This window comes from Haemaphysalis longicornis, unplaced genomic scaffold (assembly GCF_048455015.1).
Source record: "Haemaphysalis longicornis isolate Haplotype H1 unplaced genomic scaffold, Haemaphysalis longicornis Haplotype H1 scaffold_1, whole genome shotgun sequence".
NCBI lineage: Eukaryota > Metazoa > Arthropoda > Arachnida > Ixodida > Ixodidae > Haemaphysalis > Haemaphysalis longicornis.
In genome coordinates, this window is record NW_027526203.1 from 104631824 (window position 1) to 104646028 (window position 14205).

Consider the following 14205-nt stretch of genomic DNA (forward strand, 5'->3'; position numbering starts at 1 on the left):
CCGTCCTATCCCATCGTTACACTGACGAGGAAGGTCGCCTTTAACGGAACACTTTATTCAACAGACATGCTATCAATTAGGCTTATGCTAATGAGGCACGCTTCGTATGTCTTTCGTGAGCGGTTCTTGGTGTCTGCATGATTCCCATTCTGCTATGGCGGGTTTACCCACGTGGAGTTTGTTGTTCCTTTCACTATTTCACGAGGAGAGCCATTTTGATGTCAGTTTATTCTGTAAAAGGTTCACGCAATCAGTGTTTACTTTTTGTATCAATGTTTACTTTTTCAATCATTGTTTCAATAAATGTTTACTTTTTTATTGATCTGTTACTGGCCTCTGCTACACATGTGTCAGCTCTGTCTCATTTCTATCGATTCCCACATGGCTAGGAGCCCATCAGAACTTATTTTGTGTCCTTGTGTTTGGGCTATTACTACATTGTACTTTACACAAGCAAGTTTTAAATGAAAAACTGTGGTCGCGCACCTCTCACCCGGCTCATTTTCTTCCCATTTCGAATGAAGTGATATAGGGTCCGATAGTTAGACGCTTTTCGGATCAGGTAAAATGTCGCCCCTGCGGAGTTCAAATGCGTGGAACGCAAGCAAAGCTTTACACAGGTATTGTATTGTCACGAAGCCAGGGAAGACGCAGTTGTTTTGGAAAGGAAACAAGTTTATTAGAGCCAACTTGTGGTCCCCTAACAACTCAAAAGAAGACAGAGGCGGCGAAGCAGCGGTCAACAAAGTGACGTGCGTCGGCGAGCGTCGCAGAATCGAATACCCCGGCGACTGCTCTGCAGGCTTTTTATCTTTCGGCGCGCGTGGTTCTCGAACCGTCGATTCGCATCGAGAACATTGTAGATCCAAGAAGATTATTCCGGGCTGTTCACGTTAGATCGGAATGCTCTCCCTATCAGAACAGATAACACATGCGGCACAGAAAGAAAGTATGGAACACGCGCTTCCCTTGGCACAGAGATAACAGAGACCGGCGCAGCCGGGCGGTAAAAGGAATACACAAACAAACCCAATGCATGGTTCGCGGCATTACCCCCCCTCTAAGAGTGCATCGACCCGATGCTAACATAAGCGACAGTCCGAACAAATGAAAAATAAAAGTTCGTCATCGTCCGTAAAAAGGTTTTAAGCGAACCACGTGGACGACTTCGGGCCGCGTACGTCGTCGTGATGTGCCGGAGTCACCATCGGGGATCACTTCGTAGGTAAGTTGGCCAACATGTCGTAGAATCTGGTAGGGTCCGAAATACCGTCGCAGAAGGTTCTCACTCAGTCCGCGTCGCCGGATGGGAGTCCAAACCCACACACGATCCCCAGGACGGTACTCGGCGTCTCGGCGACGGAGAGTGTAGCGTCTGGCATCCACCAGCTGCTGGTCCGTTATGCGGACTTGAGCGAGCTCGCGGGCCTCCTCCGCACCTTGAAGATATCCCTGGACGTCGGCGTTGAGGTCGTCGTGTTCTACGTGCGGAAGCATGGCGTCGAGCATCGCAGTCGGCCGTCTTCCGCAGACAAGCTCGAATGGTGTCATCTGCGTAGTTTCCTGGGTCGCTGTGTTGTACGCAAACGTGACATACTGGAGGACATCGTCCCAAGTCTTATGTTCAACATCGACGTACATAGGCAGCATATCCGCGATCGTCTTGTTCAGACGTTCCGTAAGTCCGTTCGTTTGGGGGTGGTACACCGTCGTTCTTCTGTGATCCGTGTTGCTGTAGCGTAAGATTCCTTGCATGAGCTCCGCACTGAAGGCCGTTCCGCGGTCCGTGATTAGGACTTCAGGGGCTCCATGTCGCAGCACAACTTGGTTAATAAAGAACTTGGCGACTTCTTCTGCAGTCCCCCTCGGAAGAGCGGCGGTCTCTGCGTAGCGCGTCATGTAGTCTGTCGCTACGACAATCCACTTGTTCTTGGATCATGACGTAGGGAACGGCCCGAGAAGGTCCATTCCAATCTGTTGGAAGGGCCTCGATGGGACGGCGATCGGCTGCAGAAGTCCGGCGGGTGGCGTTTTTCGTCGCTGACAGTCACGGCAGCTCCGGATGTAGTGGGTGACGTCGGATGTAAGGCGGGGCCAGTAGTACTTCACCTTGATTTTTCCAATTTTGCCGGCTGTGCCGAGATGTCCGGAAAACGCGTCGTCGTGGCACGCTTCCAAAAGTTCGTCACGAAAGTCTGCGGGGATGACAAGGAGGTAATTCGTTCTCGTTCCGGGGCTGAAATTCTTCTTCACGAGGACGGAGTTTCTCAGGCTGAATGCTGGTAAGCTGGGTTTGAAGGTTCTAGGTACGGCGACGTTGCATCCCTCGAGGCAGTCGATTATGACGCGTAAGTCGGGGTCGGCACGCTGCTGCGCGGCTAGGTCGCTCTCCGTCACGATTCCGAAGAACGCGCTGTCTTCATCGGAGTCTTGTGGTGGTTGGTCGACGGGGGCGCGGGACAGGCAGTCGGCGTCGGAGTGTTTCCTGCCGGATTTATAAACAACTGTTACGTCGAACTCCTGCAGGCGCAAGCTCCACCACCCAAGACGGTCAGAGGGGTCCTTCAAATTGGCGAGCCAACACAGCGCGTGGTGGTCTGTCACAACCTTGAATGGTCTTCCATACACGTATGGGCGAAATTTTGAAATTGCCCATATCGCCAGGCACTCTTTCTCAGAGGCACAGTAGTTTTTCTCCTCCTTCGACAGACCACGGCTGGCACCACCCGCTTTGTTTTTGGACGAGGACGGCACCCAAGCCTATATAACTGGCGTCCGTGTGTATTTCCCTTTCGGCGTTTTCATTGAAATAAGCGAGCACGGGCGGACTTTGCAGGCGTCTTTGCAGCTCGCAGAATGCTTTTTCTTGGTCGTTTTCCCAGCTGAAAGGGGTGCTATCTTCGTAACCTCGAGCACAGTGCCTTCGCCCTAAACACCAGGCCGGCGCGAAGGGAAAAGAGCAGTACGCATCTGGTGCTGAGGTTTTAAGCAAGATGTTCCACGGATGTTAACTGTGCAGCGACTACACTTATCTTATTCAAACAGTGTCTGACAATTAAAGCCTAGAGCGCTCCTTTTGAAAGTGGGGAAAAGTGTAGTAAAATGGAGTGGAGGAATGAGCCGGATGATATGCCTGTAACAGCAGTTGTTGTTTAAAACTTCCTTCAAAATTTGATATAATGCATCATGTAGTAAACGCCGGAACACAAGGACACAAAATAACTTCTGCTTGGTTCCTAGTCTCATGGGAATCAATGGAAATGAGAGAGCTGATAGGTGTGCTGCACGAGCCAATAACAGAAAACCAAAGCAAGTAAAGCTTCGTCCCAGTGATTTCAATGATCTTTTACAGAATAAATTGGCAGCAAAATGGCCGTCCTAACAGGGTAATTACACAAATAACAAATGCCCCTTGTTATAGCGACTAAACAGGAGTGGGAATCATGCAGACAGCAGGAATACCTCACAAAAGGCGTTTTATGTCTCCTCCGCATTGGATATACAGATATGAAAAGGCCTGGAAGCACAAAACGACAGCGGCATCCTCAAAAACTTTATGAATACACAACGCGAGCATTGAAGGGTAGCGGAAAGGAAGGTGGCTTACCTTTTAGTGTAAGCATAAGGTCGTTCACAACCTCAAGAAACTACGTAATAACGAATGTGTGCTCGCTACCTTTTTTGTGTTCGATACTAACCATGGCAAAGCTGCGAAAGAAGCCGGCACTGTCGGACCGCTTGCACAAAGAGGGACCCACAGGCTAACCCTATGCTAAAATAACGTTCCAAAACTGTGACTCATAGGACAAGCACCTGATTGGAAATCCGCAGTCGGTTTGGGAACAAGTCAATATGCATGCCGCCTCAAAATGGCTCTTAACAACTACAGAAACAAACTCATTTCCCTCTTTTATTTGATCCAACATTTCGAAACGCCAGAAAACACATCAAGTTAGTCTGCAATGTATAGTAAAAACTCACATGAAACTTCAAGTTCTAACCTTTCTAATGGTATTTCCAAGTAAGCTCATCCGGGTGAACAATAATTATATCAATAAATCCTTATGATTAGCCGACATTCACCGCTGAGCGTTATGCGTTGCGGTATTCCGCAGCGTGGGTGACATGTTCGGTATAACCTTTTACTAAAGCTGGCTACCTTCGACATTATCCCGTTTGGATGCAAGGAGCGGTTGCATATTGTAATCCAGTGACGCATATTCACAGGAGGCTGAAAGTGTGCCACCTCATTCAAGCAAGGTCTCTCAATTATTCTAGTTATTTTCTATTTTGATCTGCTGACGGTCGACGAAACATATTAACAAAAAAACGTACCGCAAACATAAGACTTTGTGCATCTTCCAGGACTTCCTGTATTGTGTAGCTTGGGTCCTGAAAGTGCCTCTGCAGGGGGACCTTGATGCTGTATGACAAAGGTGTGTGATTTCCGCCTGTGTCACAGATTTCGCCCTCATCAGCGAGCTGCTGCTTCACAGCAAGTGCCCTCTTCTCGATGGCCTGAAACAGAGCGCACAAGGTTCTTCAATCAATGCGAAAAGACGTTAAAATAAATTTACATGCATCAGCTTACCCCCCGAATCTCAATATTGTTCGTTTGATATCAGCACCACCCTCGCGGGGCTCATCGCATGCCATTATCCTTGTGGGTAGGGTCCGCGTTATGGCATAGCGTATTGCAAAATCTCTTGCAACGGCAACCCACTTGTTGGCAGAAGTGGATGTAGGAAAAGGCTCCAGGGGGTTGAGACCGACGCGGACAAACGGTTCGTGAGGAGTAGGAAGGGGCTGAAGGAGTCCAGCAGCCAGTTTTCTTGGAACGTTTCGCCATTGACACTGGTCACACGCTTGAACGTACTTCTCGACCAAAAGGTACAGGCAAGCTAAAAGGAACGGCGTTGTACGCGGGCGTATGTGCGCGTAACGCCAAGGTGACCAGCAAATGGATGATTATGAAGTTGTTCAAGGACGGTGGATCGCCTATGAGGGGTATGACAGTTCGGGGCCATCGTAAGGAATGTTCTTATGGAATAAGACACTATCCTGAACTACTCAGTTCATGGAGGTTCGACCAGGGCAATTAGTGCGGAGGCGAGCGATTATTGAACGTAGGAAGGGGTCCCGGTATTGTTCGGCACCGACCTGCAGCAGTGTTGAGATGAAAAAAACACATGCGTCTGTGTCATTTCAAGGGGCGTCTGGAGGATACACGGGGTAACGAGATAAACAGTACGCATCGCGGTGCAACCGTCCCCATTTGTACACGACTGAAAACGAGTGTTCTCGTAAACGCGAAGCCCAGTGGCCAAGGCGGCCCGTGGGATCTTTTAGAGATTGCAGCCAGCATAGGGCGTGGTGATCCGTGACGACAGAAAACGGGCGTCCAAAACGATACGGACGGAAGTTCGCCACAGCCAAAACTAAGACTTTCGGTGATTAAATGGTTGTGCTTGGTGACAAAAAGGAGGCGGCTGGCTGACGTATGCAATCACGCGGACTTCACCAGTCTGGTGCTGTTCTAAGATTGCTCCAATTCCGTGGCCACTGGCGTCGGCGCGTGGAGCATAAATGTCGAAGTGTGCTAGAATAAGTGTGGTAGTAAGCTTCTTGATAATCGTGGGACAAGTCTTCAGCTTGTGCAGATCCCCACGTAAAGGAAACGCCTTTCTTGAGGATGTTGGTCAAAGGGCTGGCAATATGGGCGAAATTTCGTATGAAGCGGCGGAAGTAAGAGCATAGCCCAAGAAAGCTTCTTACATATTTTGCGGTTTGCGGCTGGAAAAGGTTCTTGACTGCGTGTATTTTAGCTGGATCGGGTTTAACGCCGCGGGCATCCACGACGTGACCGAGATTTTGAAGTTGACAGTGGGCGAATCGGGATTTGAATTAATTCAATTGAATACCTGCGCGGCGGAAACAGAAAGGACCGTTGTTAGACGTTTCAAATTCATTTCAAAGGTCGGAGAGAAAACGATGACGTCATCAAGGTAGCAAGAGAAGGTGGTCCATATAAGGCCGTGAAGGAGAGTATCCATCAATCTTTGGAACGTGGCCGGCGCGTTACGTAGACCGAAAGGCAGTACCTTATGTTGGTAGAGACCATGTCACTCGTCGATGTTGTCGGCGCCGTCCACACGCTCACTGCGCATGCGCGTCGCGTCGAGGCGCAGGTGCGCGTCTCTCCCCCGTACCCTCTTCGCTTTCAACAACAGTTGCGGCGGTGCGGGAAGAGCGCGTGTACCCCGTGCGCTCCGTCGCTCTCAACAACAGCTGCGGCGGTGCGGGGGGAGCGCGTCTGTGCGCGCATGCGTCGTAGCTACCCGTGCGCTGCGTCGCGCTCAACAGTAACGGCGCCAGGCGTGTACACGTGATAACGGCGTGGTGGGTGCGTGGAAAGTGCGCGCGCTTGTGTACGGAAGTGTGCGCATGCGCGTCTCTCCCCCGTACTCCTCTCCCTCGAACGCGGGCGGTGTGTATATAGGCGGCGGAGCGCGCGTTCGGAATTCAGTCAAGGGCGTCTTTGCTTGGCTTTCGCTTGACTTGACGCTTTGCTTGACGGCACCAAGCAATAAAGACAGACTTTAACTTTACACTCCTTGCCTTCGCTTCTCCTTCATTCAATAAATAAGAATAATAAAGACGAAATAACAATTAAGCATTCCCAAACCATACCCAATTACGCAACATTCACGCGATACCCCCACCACTCTGCGACGCATTTACTCGAGTTTCCGCCGTGCGAAGATGTGGCCGGGTTTTTTTTTCTCTCTCCATTTCATCCACGGCGATTTGCCAATAGCCGGCACGTAGGTCGACGGAACAAAAATAGTTGGCCTAAGGAGGCGATCAAGTGCATCGTCAAAATCGGGAAGCGGCTAGCGGCTACACGTCCTTTTTTGTAATGTGGTTCAGGTGACGATAATCGATGCAGAATCTCCACGTATTGTCTTTCTTTTTAACCAGTACTACATGTGACGCCCAAGCGCTGGAAGAGGGCTCGATGATGTCCTTAGCCAGAATTTTGTCGGCCTCGTTTTATAGAATTCGACGTTCAGTGGCGGATTCGCGGTATGGCCTGCGGTGGACCGCGCGGCCGTAACCCGTGTGAATACGGTTCTCGACCACACTTGTCTCGCCAAGAGGACGAGTGCCAAAGTGGCGTGAATATAGGTCAAGTGGCGTGAATATTGCCGGCTGATCAACTGGACGACCGAGTCTCAGTGGCAAACCACCCTGGGCTTCCTCCGGTCAGCACAGCCAGACAAGACCCCGCGGTCTGGGAACCAAGTTCATGTCATCGGCGACGCTGCACTCCCCGACCACGCCCGCCGGGTGCTACAGCTCGGTCCAAAGTATGCCGTGGAACCGAAGAAAAGCGCCGCGGAGCTGCTGGGAATGGTGAGGGACATTTCGAGGTTGGCTTCTGACGACGAAGGCGATATGTGTGTATCACGAGGAGTGGATGTCCTGGCACACTCCGAGTGCTCCCAGGAAGGTGTGTCTTTGGGGAAAGTGTCAACTTCGCTTGTGCAGCTCGGCCTGTCTGTTTTGCCTGCGGACAAGGAAGGGGGTTTTGCCGTATTGCCCAACGATGTTTTTAAGCGAAAAGCTTCCGAGGCCGTAGATGCGTTGTTCGCTCGTAACGACAAGGTTTCGTTGCGAATGGTTAAACGTAGGGCTAAGAACCTGTGCGAGCAATTGAATTTAACAAGCCTTACTCATAGCGTAAGCAACTAAAAAAAATGCAGCCTGGATTTGCTTTTTGCAGCCAAAACACACAAAGTGGGAACGCCCCTCCGAGTAATAGTATCAGAGACGGGTGCTTGGCAAAAGTCAGTAGCGCTCTTTTTACAGGAGAGGCTCAACAAACTAAGTTGCGAAGATCCGTACATGATTAGAAATTCTGAAGAAGTGATTGATGCTTTAAAATGTAATGAGAAGAAAAGTTTATCTGCTTTTTCAGTCGATATTAAGGACCTATTTTACTCGTTGCCTCATGCTGGCATTCTTCGTTGTGTTGAAGATGCCATTACAGGATGGCGATGTTGCCTTCCAAAATGCCTCTGGGATCAGTGTAGCTGGTTTTTAAAGCAAAGCTTTCTACCTCTACCCCCCAAGGGTTCTTTCGCGATCGTTGGTGTCACCAGAAAACTCCAGCGAACAAATAAAAGAATTTACTGGAACCGCCGGGAATCGAACCTGCAACTAATAGACTAACAAAGCGAGGGCCTTTTGTCTTACCGATTCAAAATTCATGCTGAATTTTTGCGCAGCGTAGGACTAGGACAGATAGAACAAGGGACACGAAGACCAGCGCAGACTAACAACTGAAATTTATTTCTTAAACAACACATATATATACACTATCTAACAACCCTTGATCACCGCGCATGAGCAGGTTAGTACACTCTCCATCAAAATGCAAAGCACGATAACCGTACAATCAAACTGACTTGATAAGGCGAAAAGCCGCCTAACGGTGTTATTACCGATTCAGCTACGAGCCCACGTGAACACGGGAAGACAAATGGTGTACTCACCAATCCCATCTAGCGGGTTTACCCCCTACCTTCTCGCTGAATACCACGTTAAAGCGTCACAAGACCACTCACGCCCGTCTAGCGGCCCTGTGCGCACCTTGCTCATGTACTAAGAGTTACAAAAATTAAAGGAAGCTCACACCAATCCATGGCATCTCTCTTCTAGTACGCCAATGTGCTAAAGCCTGTGGCCTCCAGTGTTCACGTAAAAAATCACAGCTCCTTGTCGTCCGCCCTCACGTCAAATCAAGGAATACATTCAAATACTCCTTGATGACCAGGCCATCACTCCAAACCCCAGCATCAAGATCCTGGGCCTACATTTCCAGGCCAACACCAAGAGTGACGTCTCCTTGCAGCGCCTCAAAAACAGCATTAAGCTAATCATACACATGATCAGGCGAGTTGCCACCAAGAAGCGAGGACTAAAAGAATCCAGTACCTTTCGATTAATTGAAGCTTTTGTCCTCTCGAGTGTTACTTACGACAAACCCCTATCTTCTTCTCGACGAGGAAGACATAGAGATGCTTTATATAATGATTAGAAAGGCGGTTGAGCAGGCTATTGGTCTTCTCATGAATGCGTCCACACTGAGGCTGCTTAGCAAGGGCTCCAAAACACGGTGGAAGAGCTGATAGAAGGCCATCTTTCTAACCAGAAGGTCCTACTCAGAACTGCGGTGGGTAACCGCATGCTTCACCAGATTGGCTGGGCAGCCCAGAATGTCACGCCGCTGGACGTACTCCCAAACTCTTGGCGACTAAAACTAAAGATGCTCCCTTTGCTTAGAAATATGAACCCCTCACATGACCAGGGTCAACGACAAGCACGGGCTCAAGCGCTAAACACCACCCTCGATGGGGCTCATACAGTTATCTACACAGACTTCTCCTAACATCGAGGGCAGCAACACGCCATCATCGTGGCTACCTCCAGAACCAACCTCCTTGTGTGTACCTTGCTTAGGACCCAACAAATGACGGCAGCAGAAGAGGCAGCCATCACCTTGGCTCTCACTCAACCAGGGGTTCGGAGGGTAGTCACCGATTCCCAGCAAGCCTACTGGAATTACCAGTCGGGTTGGGTGTCCTGACCTGCACTGTGCGTGCTAAAAAACCACTCCCCAAACGGTTCCATTCAGCTCATCTGGACACCGCCTCACGCTTCAATGGAGGGCAACAAATACGCCCACCCAACAAGCCTGCGCTTTTACCTCCCGTACTATGGAGCTGCACGAGGACAGTCACCGGCTTATCATGTCCAGGGAGATAATCCAGCATTATCGCCTTCTGAAGCAGACCGTACCTTCGCCTTACCCTGACCTTTCCAGAGAAGAACAAACTACCCTACGGCTCATACAATCCGGGCTCCTTCCCACAGCCTACGCCTCTTCACGTAATGCATCCGAATCGCTACGACGCTGAATGTAAATTTTTCTCAGAAGTAGAAATACTCCGCCCCGTAATCGGTGTGTGCGACTTTAGCCCTGAGCACCCTCCTCCCTTTCCGTCAATTCCCCAACAAGAGAAATGGGAGATGCTGCTGCCCAGGCCCTCTCTACCTACCCAGGTTCAGTGGGTGGACAGAACACAGGCCGCGCGTACTGCATATGGGCCCCACAGAAGAAGGAACCACTCCCCAAGGCTGCACTCCTGGGCCGTTCAGAAATCTGAACAGAAGTATTTCTTCCTCCTCCTTCTCAGCCGCAAGTCTCGTCGCCTCCGTCCGCGGCGCAGAGACGGAGAAGTCAGATCGTCTAACACCGGGTAGGAGCTTACTTAGATTTTATAAAAAAAAGTTTCCACTCTTGCTACACCAATACAACTCAACCAAACACCGTTCAAGCATCATGCATTGATGTAACCTTACCAAGAATATCTCTTTGAAGTAATAAATGGTGTGGTTAAGTGCATTTCACTTCTCTCTGGTTTTCCTATTTGTAGAGCGATGTGAGTGATTTTAAGTGACGTCGCATGAGTAATCGTTATGGGTGCCGCTTACAGCTTTGCTTTCCAACCACATTCACGGGGTGGATTGGCGCGATTTTTTTAGAACTGTTAGATGTCTATCTTAATAGCACCTATGCGGAATGGGACGATGGCACCTACCTGCAAAGAAAAGGCATTTGTATAGGTTCTTGCATTGCCCCTGTCATTAGCGACCTGTACCTTGGATCATGTGGCAACGCTATGTCCAAAGACTTGGGTGATCCTCGAATTGTTTATGTTTTTAGATATGTCGACGACTTTTTAGTACTGATTGACGCAGCCGACGGGCAAGTTGAAAGATTTTTAATACCATTTTATCAGTTTTTAGTCAGTATCTTAGCCCTCTCACTTTAACGCACGAGTTTCCCTAAGAAAACAGTATAAAATTTCTAGATCTTAGGATCCGTTTTTACAAAGAGCGTGTTTGCTGGCTGTACGAACCGCGTGCCAAGGCCCTTTTACCATTTAACTCTGCGCATTCGAAGCTTGTTAAGAGAGGTATTCTGCGGCTGTGCTTCAGCAACGCTCTAGAAAAGTCATGCGCTCACACCATAAAAGAAAGTTTTACTAAGCAAGAGGAACGTCTCTCTGCCTCGGGGTATCCAAAACCTTTACTTATCTCAGTGGGTGAAGGGTTGGCCGCAAAACTTAAACATGACGCTAAAAACCAAGGGCACGCACAAACGCTGACAAACCACGTAATAAGAGAGTGGCAACCCGCCGCGGCGGCTCAGTGGCTAAGGCGTTGCGCTGCTGAGCACGAGGTCGCGGGTTCGATTCCCGGCCGCGGCGGCCGCTTTTCTGATGGAGGCGAAAAGCAAAAACGCCCGTGTGTACGAGATTTCGGTGCACGTTAAAGATCCCCGGGTGGTCAAAATTAATCCGGAGCCCTCCACTACGGCGCGCCTCACCGCCTGCGTTGCGTCGGCGCGTTAAACCCCCACAATCAATCATTAATAAGAGAGTGGCAATACCATATTTGCACAGGATATCCCATAACATTAAAAAGATTGGGAAGCGCGCTAAGGTCGACGTTTTGTTTACCGCGCCAAATAAGCTATTGCTGCTCTGCAAACAGACGAATCCAGTTGGCCAAAAACCGAAAGGGTGCTCGATAAAGCACGAAAACCAGTTCGTACCATGCGCAGAAGCCGTGGTGTACTCCTTTCCGACTCGGTGTGGCAAGCAATACATAGGCCAAACCGGTCGATGCATAAACTGCAGGTTGAGGAAGCACAACTATAACCTGCGGCAGAAGCAGCGCCACATTGGGCAGCACTGTCGCGATTGTGGATGCGTGCCTTTGTTTTCAGAGTGCAAGATTTTGTTGAGAAGCAAGAACCAAATGACCAGGGAAATAGTGGAAGCGCTAGAAATCCACAAAGCCAGAGATGGATGCATTAGTCGAGCATCGATTGCTTTATCGGCAAAAGAGATTGCTTGTTTCGAAGCCCGTGGCTCGGGAAGGGGACGATAAGTTTGTGTAGTGGGGTATCAAAATTTTTTCTTGTTTCTGATATGTGTCGCGTAGGTTGTCTGTTATCATGTGCGCTGTTGTTATAAATGTGTGTGATTCTTTCAATAAACAAGTAGTTGCAAGTTAGCGCTTCGTCCTCGTGCATTCTTTGTCCTTCGTCTTTTTTGCGCTATACATCTGTTAATAAGGTTGCTCTGAACACGCACGACGGTGTGCGAATGTGCCACGTCTCGGGTTAGTAGAACATCAGTTAATGAGGCAAGAAAGTAGTCACCGTCGTGAACAGATTGCGACGTAGATAGTAGGACGTTAGTAGCAGCTCGCGTGGACAGGCGAATGAACTCAGTCGAATATAGCCGGCATTGCACTTCCTCGGTCACATTTTGTGGTAAGATAGATCAAAGCTGATGGCTCGGTCCAAACAGTCGATAAGCGCAGAATGTTCAGAAAGACAATGAAGGCCAAGAATGAGGTCATCGGGGCAGTGGGGCAAAACAGTAAACAAAGCGGGAACTGGGTATACGGCGATGGTGACGAGAGCTTGCTCATACCGACAGCGGAAGTGGAAGTTCAGTCAGCAACAGGAAGGACACGGCATGGGGCAGGAGTAACCACTTTCTTGAGTCGGCTGCATAGCGTCGCATTTATGCCAGATATGTTCACTCCAGTGTTAATTAGCGCCTGGACAGGAACTCCATCAACAAGGACATCAAGTAGATTGCAATGTGCAGGTGAAGCGGGCAGAGAATTTTAGGTCGGGATCATCAATGCAGCCTCCCCTGAGAACTGTACAATCCATTTTTGGGGGAAGAGGCGGCCAGGGTGGAACGGCGACGTCGGACGCCGAACTTCGGGGGATGGGGACTTCCGACGGCGAGGGGAAGACGAACGGCAAAGTCTGGGGAAAGAAGCCGCAGCGGCGGAGTTGTGGATATCACGGTATGAGGGATAATTGTCCGGCAGCATTCTCGGGTTGGCGGGAAGTATAGTAAGCAGCACGGGAAGCATCGTAAGGGCGATTGCGGCGGGAACGGGAAACATGTTCTATACGATAGCAACAAAAGCAAATCAGACAGTCGCCGGGGGTTCGCAGGGCAGCCGGATTGCGGAAACGACGAGGTGCGGTATGGTAGTCGGAAGTGGGACTTCGTAGAAGCGGCTGGACTTCCTGACGATTGATGGCAAAGCGAGCGAAGTCCCAAGTTCAGAGTTGTCAAGTTCTTGGCGGACGACAGCTTCAATCACAGATATAGATGGGCTGTCACCGCATTGTGCAGTGTGTTGGGCTGGTGTTATGACCTCAATTTCTCGACGAATAATTCCACTGAGCGCCTCAGGTGGGTCAGGTGGGACGACGTCGCGTACGGAACAGCACATGTTCGCGGGACGAAGTAGCAGCCGTTTTCGAAAGCCGGGTGAAGGTTTTAGCAATGCGGCGGCTTTTGGCTTGCTCCAAGCGTCGGCATTCTCCAATTATTTCATCCATGTTTGAGCTGTTCTTGATAACTAGTAAATTGAAAGCGTCGTCTGCAATGCCTTTTAATACGTGCACAAGCTTTCCTTCTTCGGGCATATCCCCATCAACCTTGACAGACAGAGGAACTACGTCGAGAATATATGGAATGTAGGATTCGGAAGAACTCTGGACACCAGTCGCGAGGTTGTTCTTGGCGGGAAGTTATTGGTGAAGAGAGTTTCCAAACGCGGCCCGTAGCTCCTCCTTGAAGACGTCCAAACTGATCAATATCTCTTCGTTGGTGTCGTAGCAGGTCCGTACAATGCCTTTTCGGCAAAACATAGCATTGGCCAACATCAAGGTAGGATCCCACCTGTTAAGGCTGCTCACCCGCTCGTACATACGGATCCACTCATCAGCGTCGACGTCATGGGTGCCGGTGAGCATTCCAGGTTCTCGAGGGTGTCATACGAACAAATCGCAATGGCATTAGAGAATCGCCGTTAAAAGAAAATGAAAAAAATCGCGCCAATCCACCCCGTGAATGTGGTTGGAAAGCAAAGCTGTAAACGGCACCCATAACGATTACTCATGCGACGTCACTTAAAATTACTCACATCGCTCTACAAATAGTAAAACCAGAGAGAAGTGAAATGCACTTAACCACACCATTTATTACTTCAAAGAGGTATTCTTGGTGAGGTTAAATAAATGCATGATGCATG

General features: G+C 49.7%; 1 protein-coding gene across 1 annotated transcript in view; it reads right to left on the minus strand.

Moving 5' to 3' along the window:
* The window catches only part of LOC144145109 (cytochrome P450 4V2-like), a 180001-nt gene that overhangs the window by 73524 nt on the left and 92272 nt on the right, over positions 1-14205 (minus strand). The window contains exon 7 of the mRNA XM_077676645.1: positions 4336-4518. Within this exon, the coding sequence (XP_077532771.1) occupies positions 4336-4518 (183 nt within the window). The remainder of the gene's footprint in view (positions 1-4335; positions 4519-14205) is intronic.